The 16318-nt window shown below is 38.4% G+C and overlaps 1 protein-coding gene across 1 annotated transcript in view; it reads left to right on the forward strand.

Annotated features, from left to right (window-relative positions):
• Positions 1 to 4740: 4740 nt before the first annotated feature.
• Positions 4741 to 16318, forward strand: part of LOC119721960 (Krueppel-like factor 6) — a 36315-nt gene continuing 24737 nt past the window's right edge. Inside the window, exon 1 of the mRNA XM_038191920.1 lies at positions 4741 to 5088. Within this exon, the coding sequence (XP_038047848.1) occupies positions 4987 to 5088 (102 nt within the window). The 5' untranslated portion in view covers positions 4741 to 4986. The remainder of the gene's footprint in view (positions 5089 to 16318) is intronic.

Here is a 16318-nt window from a genome sequence, read left to right on the forward strand (position 1 = left end):
TTATTACAGTAAAGCTCTTAAAGCTTTGAAACTTCTTGCAGTGGTAGGCCTTGATGAATAATGTTTAAAAATGTACAAAACTGAAAACCGAAAAAAATATGGTAGTAACACGTGGAGTGCTACTTCATGATGGTGTCGGTGATATTGTGCGTCACCGACACCACGAAGCAGCACTCCACGTGTTGTCGGTGACGCCATACATGTAATAATAAATAAAACAAACGAAATAGAAAATTGATCAACAAATCAAGTTTTGGATTTGGAATTCCTCACAACCGTTACATGTACTTATAGTCAGGGTTCCCCTAGGTTTGGGGGTTATGAGCTGGTACCCGAAACCAATGGCAGACATGGAATGCTTATTTTAGCTTATGCTTGTTTGCAACACACAAAATATTGATGATTGCGTATCGAAAATATCACATGTAACTTTTTTGTACAGAGTGGAAAAATTGTGGCTTTGGTGCAGAAACAAGTTCTAAGCGACAAAAAGTCCACTCTTTAAAGTAGAGTAGATCATTTGCAGCTATCCAAAAAGTGACTGACAAAATTATTGTTGAAAAGTATACTTGGATTGAAAATAGTAATGGCAATAAACTCCCTGTGAAATTATGCATACCTGTCTTTTATTAGTAGATTTTGAGCACTTGTGATGTTGCTTCAAATGAAAAAATGATTTACTCTACCTTTAGCACAAAATACAGTGCCTTTATCGTATTAATGTTATTTTTGTTGTTGCAATTTTCGTTTGTGAGGTAGCATTTTTGCGAGGTGGGCCACCTAGCTCGCAATTGAATGGGCAGGGAAACACTGCTTGTAGTATAGTAATACCCTCTCTTATAAGATGGAATTTTGCGTCGGGGTGATATAAATCAAATTAGGTTTTGCCCTTCACCGACAGATCCCGTTAGCTCGGTGGTCGAGTGGTAAGACATCTGCACTAGAAAGCGGGAGGTCGTGGGTTCGAGTCCCACCCGAGTGATTTTTTCCAACTTTCACTCGGGAGGTAACACACTGAGTATACAGTGTTAAAAAAACGTCGGTGAAGGGCAAAACCTAATTTGATTTAATACCCTCTCTTGTTTGTAACAGTTTTTAGAAATGAAAAATACAAATAGGCCACGCTGCTTTTGAATTCCCTTTTACCCTCATCCCAATTTTAAAATTTACATTCCATCACAATAATACACTAAATTGCCAAATTTAATAGAAATTCTACGCGATATTCAAATACATTTTAAGCATTTTGTCTATATTTAAAGAGAAATATTGTACTTTTCAGTCATATTTTTATCAGTAGATTTGTGGAGTAAAATTTAAATGAAAAAGACCTAATTACAATTTTGTACCCACATAAGTTGTATTTTTGACAAGTGTTTTCAATAAATGTACATGTATATTTGATGCATCATGAGTGTGGTTTGTTGAGGCTATAGGAAATCTTACACAGATATTAAAATACAATATAGTAGGCATTGTGCCAATTGTTATGGGTAAATACCGTTCTGGTTGTGAGACTACAAAAAGCATTACTAAATTCTGTCATTTTGCTGGGTACCCAGCTGGGAATTAAAACAGTTTTCACCAACACAGCAATGTGAATTTGGATGATTAGATATTTTTTTGGGGGAAAATTATGGCAACTATATTGACTTTCCTTCTCTTAAGATCTGTTCAAGGGTAACATGAAACTATAACACATCTTTTTCTTTGAGCGCCTTGGCCCAAACGTCTTGATGAGTCAATATTTCGTGCGCCCTCAATCTTTAATTCCCATAATAATCGTCAAAAGAGGGCGCTTTCACTTTTCATTGTAAGCCATGATAAAAGTCATGTGCCTCCACTGCTATAGTTTGACCATGGAGGTAGGAAACTAGGGGAAAAGAATCGAACATCCCCCCAAAAATCAAGTATTCGGATTTCTACAATATTAAAAGCCCATGTGTGGATGTCTTTCCTGTATAATTAGAGTGGTACGAAGTAACTATTGAAACATAAATTGGAGAGATGCATTTTTCCTTTTATAGCTCCATGGTTTACTTAAGTCCCAGTGTTAAAATTTCAGGAGAAAACATAAGATCAAAGAATACAGGATAAAACAAAGGTTTCACAATTTCCCGGTAGAGTACCAGAGGACATTCACGGAAACTAGCCAAATCCAGACCAAGACTTGATGTCAGAAAGCACTTCTACAGCCAGAGGGTAGTGGGAAGCTGGAACAAATTGCCTGAGAGTGCCATCCAAGCGCCCACACTTCTCTGCTTCAAGCAGAATTTAAGTAACTTGGGTTTTAATGGGCAAATGAAGCCCCCTAAACCCTGCCACACTTCTCTTCTACATGACATGAAGATGGAGGTGTGGCCTTCAAGGTATGTTCAAGGTATGTAGAGTATCACCCCAAATACCCCTTAACCTCCGTTTACATCTAATTAATACATTTTTTTTCACAATGATCAAAATGTTACCATGGGTCAATCATAATTCTTCTTCAGCTTTATTTTTGTTGCACTTTTCGTAGTGTACTTTATTTCAAGCTTTTATAACCCGAGGTGCACTCGTTCACACTGAACTATTTATTGAATTGATTAATTCTAGTACATGACAGCACCAGCAATCTTATGCGTCGCCGTAGTGTGTATTTTGTTTCCATGATAATGTATTTTAGCCTCGAATATAAGACTTCTTTTGAAGCAAGTCATGATTCACTTATATTAATGGATAACCCCCATTAGGTTTCTTAGGGAAGTTGCTTGTTTCCCGTATTGATAATCATATTGCGCGGCGAAAGGCATGAATATTCATTAGGGGTGTATGCTCACAAAGCCGAGCTATGGGCCTAAGTTTGTTATTCGTACCACACCTAAAGCCCAGCTTTTTGCGTAGAATATCTTTACCAGGGGCAACTTCTCGTGGGAAGGTGGTGCCAAAAATGCAGTTTCGTGTGAGTGTGTGGGTGACAAACCCCGTGGCAGAAGGGGTGACAAGGTAAGTGACACAGTGAGTCATAAAGATCATTTAGTTTTGTGAGTCAGGGCAGTAAAGTGTTATTATGGTATAGAGTAAACAAAGACTGCACGTGCGATTTCGCGCCCGGTCATATCACTCCGTGTGTGACGCATGTGATTTGGCGTAGATAACGTAAGTAATTAAAACAAAATCAAATGGACAGATCATATCTCAAGAATTACGATATAACGTGGGTCTGGGATAAGGTAATTCATGTCGGAACATGGAGAAATAAAATTATCCATGGTCGGATATTCATATGGAATCAGAATCTGTATGCATTTCTTTTGACACGACACTCAGCAAATACAGTGTCATTTCATGTGAGGATGTTTGAAGAGGAAATGTGCTACTAAAGTAGGTTTTCACATTTCCTGTTTCCCTTAGCTACCTACATGTACATGGTTACAATGGTATCAAATTTGCTCATGAAAGTCAAGATCTTTCTTATAGTTCAGTCTCGTAGTCGTATGGCACCTTGCGTGCTGCAGCTGGGTCGACCGTCGAGTGCGACGCTGCGCCCGTCTGGAGTGCCTCAGGATCTTGGACCGAGGTGCGGAGAGCATGGCCAGCGCCAGTCCCTGAGTTGCGGATGAAAGCTCAGAAAAAAGATAATACAATTATTACAGAGTACTAGAAATGGTTTTTTTTTTATAAATATATAACTATTTTTACTTTAATGGCTCAATTTCCTTGGGGCAGTCTATGATTTGGGCAATAACTTAAAAACAAAAAACCACCAAAATTGTATCCAATTTTAATATGACAATTTTCAACACAATTTTTACCGTTTGGCTTGAGGTGGGAGGAAAAGCCCAGACGTTACCGGTATATGAAATCAAAATTAGTCGCTGACAGAAGTAGTAATCACTTGTTTTTATATTATTTTGTGTGTTTCGTTTGTCAGAAGATAATGTTATCATGTTATTATAGATTTCACTAAGAAAAAAAAGTTGGCCCAGAATGTGGACTCACACTTGTCCTGAAAACGTGTTGGCTAATTAGCAAATATCAACGCCAACGGATATTGGATAGTTCAAATATTGCTTTGTTCAGCTTTGCATTATTCCAATGAAGCTCTTATCATTTGGTCGATATTTGAAGCATCCACGCCAGACAGATAAATCAGTTTGATTTTTAGGAACTTTGATCGCAACTATGGCTTCCGTTCCAAAGTTCAGTGGTTGCAAAAGTCACTATGTCAATTGCTTAATTGTCAATTGTATGTTACCCATGGATTTTATTTTGGACGGTACCAACGGGAAAACGTGGTATTGGTATTCTCCCTTTTTAAAAATATACCCTCAAATTCTTGCTAAATTTACATGTAATTCCAGGGAAACATAATTTTGCCGTGCATGTTATTACGATGCTACTATCGTAAGACGACCCTCACATCCGGCGTCCCTCTCGCGAATGAGCTCCGCCATTGACGGCGATCCACCTGCTTTTATACGAAGCTATATATATCGCAATGATTAGCATATAATTATCCCTTATAAGGTAATTTTCCTGGAGGTGAGTGTCCAATCAGCTAACATCTTACAGCGAATGGCCGTGTGATTATGTATCGAAGGCATGGATTGGTTGTCACGCTTGGCGGCATATTCAGTAAACCCAGATGGGTGTTGATTGGACGATGTCGCCACAATCCTCATGGATATGCATGAAGTTTATCACTGACCGGCCGCGCTTCCTCATTCCCGATGCGGATCTCATGTTTTCCCATGCATGTGTGTACGTGCGTTTGGTTGCTCGTACGTGCGGTCGGTCCGACGTTGCGGTTGTAGCATGTGTGTGTACGTGCGTTGGCGGTGAGCGAGTGGAAAAAAGGGGCAGGTCTGTTTTTTTGGCGTTTTTGGACCACCAAAACAACCCCACAAGCCGTGCTCCAGGAACGACATAATTTGTGGGATTCTCGTGAATGTCTCCACTTGATATCGTCTCATTTTGACGGTGATTTTTCGAAGGAGGAAAATCATGGACGTATTTCCGAGCGGAGACATTTTCCAGGAGTTGCAGGTCCTGCATGAGACGGGTTGCTACTCGGCGCTGCCATCGCTGGAAGAGCATTGGCATCAGGTAAGCCGTGGACAGATTGATGTAACGTGTGAGCTCCACGTGATTCAAAATTCACACAAAACTTTAAAAAAAATCCTTTTCTTACAATGATTGCCTAATGATTGCACATGTAAGACTTCTAATAAATATAAGATTTGAACAGGCATTTTCTCAATCTCATTCCTCCACATTTGTATGTGATTCACGTGTCATTTTTGTTACTGTCCTGCACTTCACACTGTATTATACAGTTGATGCAGTGTAATAAAATGGCATTGGCCTATCCATGATCAAACTTTTGGCAAAAATTAAAATTTAAATGGCAATCTTACATGCCCTTTAATTTCTGAATAATATAATTACCTTTGCTATTTGGTTAAACATCGATTCATACAGCTGTACAGTACATTGACATGTCATTAATGTTATTAATCTCAGTATTTCTCATCAATTAATTTAGTGTCAACATTTTCTTGATACATGTAATTAATGTACGATACATTTGAAGCCTTCTTTAAATTCCTTAACCCCAATGAATAATATTAAATTATAGCCTAGTCCTAGTAAATAGGCCTAATTTGCATAAAGTGCACTGTGCAAAAACGAGCTGGCTCAGACAATGATGAATGTTCATTGCATACATATCAAAATAGTCTATTGTATTTTTAATGTTTGGAGCAACTTGAAATTATATGCAGGCTACACGTAAACAACTTGATATTTTGAAATAGGGGTATGCATGTACACAGGGTAAGAATAGGGTGCATTTAATCACAGTGTTGCGTTTTTGATAATTTCCTTACCTTATGGGGGTTCTTTGCAGACTAGTTTAATAATGCGTGATTAGATGGCTTGTCCAGTCGGTCACACGAATTGGCCTACTGCTACTTTCATTTGTAATTTTTGATTGTGTAAAACGTGTCGTGGGTGGAGGAGTTATGAAAAATCAAATGTCAGCAATGTGCCGTCAAGAAATTACTCCTTCAGAAATAATATTGTAATTCCTTGGAGGAAACACTCACACCTGTTTTGCATTTTGCAATCAAAAGTTGAAAAATAAATCCTTGAGTTGATGATAAGTTACGTGGTTATAAATTTTGATTATAAATGTTCGTGCCAGTATAACATTGGACTGATTGTAAGGCCAAAAAAAAAAATAAGTCGGTCTCTGGTCAGCCGCGCGTCGATTTTAATCATGCGCGTCGATCTTTTTTTTTCCAAAATGTTCCGCGGTAGCTCCAACGGCGCCCTCTATCTCCGCACCTCCTCAATTTTTTTACCAAAGAGCACCAAGGAATGGGAAATTGCACCAAGGCAAATGATCGAAAGCACCAAGGCAAATTATGGAGGACACCAATGTACATGAGGACACCAAAAAAGCAAAATAGTACCCACCTTGTCTGTACAATCCAAGCTTGAAGAAAAAAAAAAAAAGCAAAAAAAAAAAAAAAAAGCCGCGTGGCCGCGTCAATTCCGGAACTTTGGTCTGACCAGAGACCGAATAATTTTTTTTTTTAGCTTAATTAATAAGCTGATTGTCTCTATGTACAGTACATGCACTTATTTATGGTCTCATGTTACTCTGTGTTGAGCTTAATGTATATGAAGATGCATACATTTTATACATGGTTTAGTGTATTATTATGGAGACAGAGGCAGTGATTTACGTGCCAATTAAATGGACACTGTAATGGTTATTCTCATCTAAGTATTGCCTGAAGTGCAGTGTGGGGACCAACAACAGTCCAAGATAATTTCATGCAGGGTTGCCACAGTGACACTGACAGACTTTGACTTGTATGTCAAGTGTTATTGGTGTACTATTCAAACATGTCATCTCAAACGTGTGACTTGTAATGTTTTGCATAGTCCACACTCCACAGCACTCTCTGATGACTAGATGACAGAGAACAAAATTAATTTTTTACTTTATCACAAAAAGCAACACCTAAAGATGGATTTAAATGGAACTTTTCTTTTTAAGAGATTGTTTACGCGAAGAGTGAAATAATCTGGGCTGTTCATATTCAGGCCTGCAGACAAACACGTTATTACTCTGCATTGGTAATATACGATGCACATGCCATGCGTAGACTTACTTTGTTAATTTATGTACGAGTCATCAAGTTAATTGTTAACACATCAGGATGGCCTCCAGTATTAGTGTCTGGCCTAATGCAAGCATACAGCAAAAAGGGCAATCGATCCAATTTGCTTGGAGTTGGAATGCATAAGATCCATGTGGCTGTACACATACATGTACGCCATTTACGTGTGTTTGAAACACTAATAAGTAGCCATCTATGATCTTGTTTTATTTTACGCAAGTACAGGGGTGAAATTGCAGTCAGATATCGGACATTTGTCAACTGTTGACCATATTTGCCATTACATAAATTTGTTTACAAATGTAAGTGTGAATAATGCATTTTATGTACAGTATACATACGTACATGTATATATATGTACACATGTATACAAGGAATTCGACACTCCATGTACATGTACCGGTACATGTACATCGATAGTGTGTTAAAACTGATTGTCCTTGTTCAGTTTGTTGAAGCAGTGTTTTTTTTTCAATCTAATTTCACTCTATGAAAGCTTTTTTTTTCAAGATCTGGCTCGTTGTCACGTTTTGTGTGCAGCCTGTTATTCTGTGAATAATTTTTGTACGAGGTCAGCCTGAATAGAGTAGATCTGCATATATACATGTACGTCATTCAGTACTTGTCTGAGAATCTGTCATAATTTTCGCAAAAGGTCATTTGATCTCCATGGTTTAATCCAACCTTGGCCTGCTATATTTCGGCCTTGCTTTGTGGCCAGGAATACTGGGCCATTATGAAATTATAAAGCTGGATTCATCTGCTGTCTCAATGGGTCTGCGCACCAGTACATGCAGCCTCAGTACTTGTACAGTACAATGATTTTACGATTGGCCATGATAACAAAAACCCTTCCACTTCCTCACAGTAGCAGCAAGGTTACAGGAGGCACATCCTTCCTGGACTAGAGTTTTTTCCGTGCACACAAATCCATGCAATATTGCATTCCGCTGGGTGCCTGGGGACTGTGCACACAACAATTTTCCATGTGATAAAAAAATGTCTGTTTTTTCAAATTTGGAAAATCCAGCAATCCAGTTCAATAAGATCTGTGTGAAGTTTCATCATTATTTAGTGGACGCCGCTTTGTCCTGACAGTGACAGTTGACAGAGAAATCATTGAACGGACATGTTCCAAACACTTTCGCTACAGAATTAAATAAACATGTGCAAACAGGAAATCTTTTCAAGTATCCATCAAATTTCTTTCCATCTCTTTTACACACAGATTTCAATAATAGTCCCCATAGAGCCTGTCAGAATTATCATGACTTAAAAATAAAAAGAAAGGAAAATACTACAAATGTCAGATCAAATTTGATATTTTAATTTTTAATATCAAAACAATATCTGTGACTATGCTAGATGTTAGTGTAAGGCTGTAAGCGTGGTGGCCCTCCTTTTGATAGCTCCACGGTGTAACTTACACATATTACCGGTACATGCATGTTAAAGTGTCTGACAACATGTATGAAATGCTGGAACTGGATTTTGTTTAAAAGTATGGTACAACGTACATTGTACAGTATCATTTGCTTTCATGCATTTTGTTCGTTTCCAATAATAACACCATTTGAAATCCAAAGAAGAACGTTCAAACCTAAACTTGATGTTTCAGCTTAAAAGTGGATTACCCTTTCGAGAAAACAGTAACCGTGCACAACCTTGTGCTCACGAACACAATTTGTCAATAAAACTCTTTACTTCCAAAAATCTGTCGATTGACTGATCGTTGGAAATATCCTACAGGTACATTTCTCAACTTTATCTAAAAGAGAGCAAGCCAGATGGAATAATTTTACAGGGTGTTAAAGACCAGTACGATCTTTAATCCCAGTACATGTAAAACTTTTGATAATGATTTGGTAGGCTACTTTTAGGATTTATGCAAATGATCCTAAATGCCTTGAACTTGGTTTTGAAATACTTAAATTGTTTGCTCAAGTATGCAATATACAATTCTGGGCCCAATTTCCTGATATTACTCAACAGTTTTCTCTGATAAGCAGAATTTACTGGTAGTTTGAACTAAGCCGGTCATGAGCTCTGCACATGACATTTTGGCTGGAAGCCTGACATTGCTTAGCATACATTTTGTGCTTAGTAGCTCCACAGTGTAACCATACTGGTACAGCAAGGAAATTGAGTTGTGGTTTAACAAGTAACAATTTGGAAGTTAGAATTGAACATGGGCTTTAAACGTAGATTGTAATTGTATTTGTCATCCCCAGTCAGTCACATGCCCTGGTAATATTCCAGTCCAGCCTGCCCTGGGAATCATTACACATGCTTGATCTACAGACTGGCATTGACGGAGCTCCGTAGTAGCCAGCCGACCAATCAGAACTTGGCACCCTTCCAGCCAGCCGTAAGGCCTCAGCGATTCACAGCCCACGTGAAAGATTTGTGCCCATATAAGGCCGGGCAATAAATAGGCAAATATTTGACCCCTGGTTGCTGTGGCAACTGGGTCATATGTTAATGGTATTTCCAGTCCCGTGGGGCTTATTATTTATCCATCGCTGTGTTGACAGATGTGTGTAGTGTGTGGGCATCCATCATCTACATGTAGTCATGTGACCCGCATACTGTCTGTATGTGTACAAGGACTGTCTGCTTATAATTTGTTTGATTTGTACATTTGTCGTTCTTGGCGCATAGTATGTTTATTTTAACATTGTTGTACACATTGATCCGTCTCGTTTAAGTATATTTTTTTTTGGTCTACAAATGTATGTCATATTTATTTGTTATGTTTGCAAAACCACAGTTATTACTTAAAACTCTAAAAAGTATTAAAATAAACGTCCATGGACAGGGCAGTACAATGTACTATAATTGGGCTTTATTTATTGGATCTTTATGTTGGGTCATAAATCAACAGTGAACTTGGATGCCTCTTTTAAATCTATAGTGAACACAAACAAATTGAATTCTCTTCTTTGGCTGTGCAATTTGGAGGCATTTTGTCTTCATTAGTATTGATAATTAGATGTTAATCTACAACATACACTATTCCTGGGATCAATATGTTGGCCACCAATTTTGAAAAGTTGGTTTAGGTTTGGTCACCTAGCATACCTGACTTTTCTTTCAAGTTTGTACCAGTTAGTCTGTGTGTCATGAGAGTCAAGACTCCCATAGAAATGATTTCTGTGAAAATAAATTGTTATTCTGTTTTAATACTTCGGACATTTACACAAATAAATTTATTAAGAAATACTGTAAAACCAGATGTTGGATTTGGAAGGATTTAATATTGCAGTCTTTTATTTGAGATAGGTTAGTTCGGTGTTACCAAAAATGACATTTTTTTTGTTTTTGCTGTATTACTATTAGCTGAATATCCACATTCCTTTAAACGAGGCCGAGCTGATGACTCACCGGCCAATTCAATCGCTTATTTGCTATCATTATTCCCATCAGAGGAGACACAATAGACGAACGCTGTGTCAACGAGGGCCGAAAAAAACACGCATTGTGGATTTATTCCATTGAAAAAAAAAATCCCTGCTTTCATTGAGTTATGCTCAGGCATGCGTGTTTTTGTATGCCGGTGCATTTGATCCGGGCCAATATTGAAGAGCTGGGACTGTGTGTTTAACTTTAACTGGGCACCTGGGCTCCTGCAGTTTTTTTTCTTGCGGTATTTGGTGTGAATGTGTGCTGACGAATGGACTTGAGGATTGGACTAGAGTAGTGAATGTGATCACACACCATGAATTTTCTTTTGAAGAAAAAAATGTACTGAAGGATCTGGTAGAAATGAACATAAATCTGCGTCTGGCACTCTGGCTAATAAACACCAGACATGCAACTTTTCCTCGGATCAGCTGATTTCCTCTTTTTTACTTCCCATGACTTGTTTGCCATTGAAAATCAAAAACTCTGTACAAAATCTTGGAAAGATTTGAATTTCCTCTTGTTTGTGTGTGACTTGCCAGTTGCATGCCTGAAAACCACATTTGAACTGTACCATAATAAATCTGTCATGTGTGGCATCGTTGAATTCTCCCAATCCCATTAATATTCTTCATCTGGTGGAATAACATTAGATTTAAAAGTCAAAATTGCCCAATGCTTTGATGTACCGGTACTCAAGCTATTCTGCAGGTACATGTGCATGGAAATTTAGTGGGATAAATTTGAGATGTGTACAAACAGAGTTCTTGAAATGTTGTCCGTAATTTAGAAAAGCATTTCTTCTTTGCTCTGTATGCATGTCACGTACATGTACATGTAGGCCTATAGGATGAATACACTGTGCTTACATGTAAGTTCAGGACCCCTGGGCTAATGAGTACCCATACAATGCTGCATTGTGAAGCTGGGTTGGAAACCAAGAGAAGTAATTCGCAAGCTGCTGTCAAATGGGGTACTTCATGAAGACCCAGGATTTGATTTATTAATCGCTCCCAAAATACATGTAGGTGTTGAGAGAAGCGAGAGATCAGAGCCTGCCCCTGGACAAAGAAGATTCTCCCCCAACAAAAGTGGTACCCAGACCCCTTTGGCGATTCAGCTGAATGCAGATAGATGTTTGTGGAATCCTGGTTCTGTCTATAAAAAAGGCACTGGAATGTGTGCTTTCAGGCAGGAGACAGAATCTGGTCCAGGTGAACACTGATGAGATTGCCTCCTTAAGGCTGAATGGGGGCCAAAAATGCCGCCCCCACCTTCTTCGGAGATTGCCAAAAGAATAAAAGTCAATTGCCTGTGTCTTTTGAAGGGCCGGTTTCGGCCAGTCACCCCTGTTCAGTGTCACCCATGCCCGTAATTGGAGGGGGGGGGGGGGGGGGGACTTAGTCGTGAATGGGGCTGTTTCAGTACAGCAAAGATTGAAGAAGGTTGTTAAATCACTGTACCAGCTAATTGTAATGAGCCTTCATGGTAAACTTTTTACATAAGTAACGTTTATGAAATTTAAAAAGCGTTAACGTTATTGAGGCCCCACTCAAGCAGCAAAACACTCAATGATTTATATGTACCGGTACTGTGCAGGCTTTGGTCAGCATTCTGTATTTGAAAAATTGGATGCCAAATTTTGTTTTAAATTGGAAAAAATAACCCAACAAAAAACGAACTAACATTACATGCTAACACAAAGAAATAAAACATGTCAGTGCGGAGTTGCTGAATATGCATGCCGTTAAAGGGAAGATACAACTTTTGCAAACAATAAAAACAAAATCATCAAATTACAACGAACTTCTTTACTGGACTGTTAGGGAATGACAGTCTAAAGCATTTGTGGCTCCTGGTGTGCTGACATCGCTGTAGGCTGACCAGCGTTGGAGAAAACTGGCTTTTTAAAAAAAACTGCTCTAAATATTTCATATTTAGTTATTCCGCATTTTCTTTGCAATTGATTACACACTTGTGAAGAGGTACAAGCCAGCTAGACTGATTCTCTGACCTTATAATTCCCCAGCGTCTATAAATTGCTTCGTTTCATCCTAAGTGGGGTCAGGGAACCAGACTACATGTACAAGAACATCCATGGTTTTCTTGGATTTTACAGCATCTCTGAACTCAAAGCGTGAAACAAATCAGTGTAACAATATTTGCTTTAACATACTATTCCTCCAAATTTATTTCTGAAAATTGCAGCAAAAGCAGATGTTGTACATTCCCTAAAAGTTTGCAAGTCACACTGGGGTGTCGAAAATTGCCTTCAGAGTATCCAAAAAGGACATCTAGACACTCCTGTAATTGAAGCCTCACATGCACAGTACACTGCATGTACTTAAAATTGTGGAGATGCACTGTGTCAGATGACAGGAAGATGATTGTCAGCAAGTGTCCTGTGCCAGATTCTGCAATATGATGGGCAGGAAGTAGGATGTGGTAGGAAACCAAACCCAAGAAATCAGGAACTGTTGAACCTTGATTAAAAAAAGGCCTTCATGTGTATCCAAGTGTTGGGTGTCTTCTCAATGCCATAATTAATTGTTTTGTGTGTTTTTTGGTTTTTGTAAATTTTTGTTTTGTTTTTGTTGGGGGGGGGGGGGGGGGGGGGGGGACATATTACTGTTTATGGTCCCTGCATCATATGCATACATGTATTAAGTAGTTGTCAGTTAAATGTAAAATGAACATGTCAACCAATCATGACGTAAGATGCTAAGTTTTATGCATATTGACCTAGGTACCGTACATACATGTATGTACATGTACATGTACATGTACATGATTGAGCTTCGTTGTGCACTGGTTGCTGAATGTATACATTGTATTCATGTACCGTTGCAGGAAAGAACTGGGTATCATGTGTGTTTATGTGTGTGTAGATTTTTTTGTACATTTTACAATGTAAATCATACACAGACTGCTGATAAAATGACTTGAAATTCAATGCACATCACACATGCATTATGCATGTGTCTGCATCTACATGTACATGTACATATGTACATGTACATATGTACATGTACGTACATGTATGGGTTGGTGCAGTTTTGAGTGTTGGCACATTATTTTTTATCCACTACTGGTAGCTGTCCTTGATGTATTCAATGGCATGTATGTATACTGTGCATGAGCTACTGAATGTTCATGTATACATATGCATGAGAAGAGACGCACTAGTAGTAGCAGTCTTGTGATTTCCTGCTAAAGGCATTCATAACAAAACCCCTGATTGACTGATCACTCAGCGAATGCATGGTCCATTTGGGCCTGTACCCCCTAGGGTAAAAAGCCTGCTGGGAGCTGGGTACCGTGGTTGTGTTCATTTTTGGATTGAAGTTAGGCTACATGTACCTTTAAAAAAACCCACGAAAACGGGCATATCAGTGTACAAAGGTACCGGTATGAACAAGGCCATGAATGGAAAGCGAAAGTTTAATCTTTTAATTTAAAAAAAAATCTTTTTATTGAACTTCATGCATACTAATATACACAGGCAATGTGAGACGTACGTATTTTTGTTTACAATTTACATGTACACATGCACGTGTTGTACATGTATTTAGTCCTTATAAATTCCACTTGTGCCATTATTTCTCTTTTTTTCAAAATAACTATGCATGTGTGTTCAAAACTACATGTAAACATGTAGGCCTACAATGTTCCATTGGTTTCCTGCAAAGTGAGGGATTTTGGAGGATTCAGGAAAATTCCTAGGAAAAATGGTACCGAGGGTGATAGTGCTAAGCAGTGCATTTATTTCATTAGCAAACACTGATACAAATATGTAATGTACACAACTTTGTAATATACATGTATGTATGACTTGTGTCTTTTTTTGTTACTGGATATTCATACTGCAGTCCTTGCTGCGTCATTCAGTTTTTTTATTATTTTTTTTAATCAGAGCTCTTGCACATTGTTGAGGCTACTACTAATTTTGCCTTTGCAGTGCTGTTACACTACACGTTTCTTTTTTTTTCAGTCTTTTTTTTCAGTCTAGGCCTTGGGTCATCACAATGGCTCTCGGTACAGTGTTGCCTGTGATTAGATTGAACCCTAAAAACATGCACGCTGGAAGGGGAGCTTTCCATACAAGATTAAAATTAATACTATATCCTTTTATGTGTAGACCCTCTAGTTCCACTTCTTGATTGGAGCAAATGGACATTGTCCCTCCAGGCTTCAGTTTTCTTCTCCCCCCCCCCCAAAAAAGAGAGAAAACTGCACCATAAAATGGAGGAACCATGATTTGCTATAGACTTGGGAGCTTTTCAAGCCTTTGGCTGCTAGAAGCAGTCCAAACCAAAATGCCTATGGGCAATTCCTGCATTATGAAAGGGCTTAAGGCAGTGCACATGTGTGTACAAATTACAATGTATGGAAGCGTAATGTCCATTACAGAGCCAATTAACCATGCTATCTAATTAACGATTCAGAGAAATGATCCAAAACTCCTAGTCTGTAATCTCTTTGGCCATTACTACCCGGTAGATGATGAATGCACCGATAGGCTATAAGATAATGAAAAATACATTTTCAGGCCTATTCGCTGAGCTCTTCAAAGCTCTGTCACAGACATTTAATACATAATGCTGAAATTGTCCCTATGTGCGTGTAACTGCCACAGACATCAAGATTGTTTTACCTTCTGTCATTCAGCAATGCATCATTCATAGGAGTCAGCTCCAGGATAAGTTGCTGAACAGGTTCTTTGTATTGTTGCAGAATTCTGAACAACTCGCCCGGAATTTTCCTGCGTTAGTTATCAACGGAGTTATCAGCATTGATTACAACAAATAACTGAAGTGCTGGAATGATACAAGGGGAGGGGGGGGGGCTGTTGTGGATTATTTTTTTTTACAAATTCTGCAACTAATCCTGGATATTAAAAAAAAAATTACAGGTAAACTCGGTAGAGTCCAAATCAACAGTTCAGGTGCATATATTTAGAACTTTCAAAATGATAGCCATATGTTTTTGTACAACATTATTTGAAAAAGCCAAAATATTTGCCTCATAATTCAGTAATGTGACGGTTATGTCCTAGCATATAAACATGCACAGCAGTGAAATCCAACTTTGAAAAATGTGGTCACTAATTTAGGCTAAAGTGTCAATTAAGAGGTTGTCAGTAAGCAAAAAATAATTCATGGGAACATGCAGTCAACTGATATTTAATGTAAAGAATCTCCAATATATACAAAATTTGGTTTTGCTTTTGATAGGACAATTACCTAGAAATAGAAACCCACAATGAAACTCTTGTTTCAAGGAATTTGATTTCATTATCAAATTATACATAGCATTCCATGCGAAATCAGTAATTGTTTACAAATTACACTCAAAGGGTTGAGATTTTTTGTTTACTCCTAGGACCTCCATGGACTACATAATGTACGCTCACAATCATCACATGTAGCCAGCTAAGTAAATGTAATCAACCAGATTTTTTACAAACAAGCTTTTGGATTTTGATTGTAGTTTCAGATTTTCGTTCGAACTATCAGCGCAGTCCCTAGGACCATTTTGCTAATCCTCTGGGGCTTATTCATTCAGCTGAAATCCCAGCCCTTCTATTCCTAGCCAGCCCTAAAAAAAATCTTGACAAACAAGCCCAAACTTCATCAATAACTTACTGACTCCAACAAACAGGGGGATGGCTTGAAAGTAAAAAAAAAAGTCCTGTCTCCCACAGGCCTAAATAGGCCCTGATCCCCACTTAAGTAGCTCCC

The sequence above is a fragment of the Patiria miniata genome, unplaced genomic scaffold (assembly GCF_015706575.1).
Source record: "Patiria miniata isolate m_02_andy unplaced genomic scaffold, ASM1570657v1 HiC_scaffold_14, whole genome shotgun sequence".
Classification (NCBI taxonomy): domain Eukaryota; kingdom Metazoa; phylum Echinodermata; class Asteroidea; order Valvatida; family Asterinidae; genus Patiria; species Patiria miniata.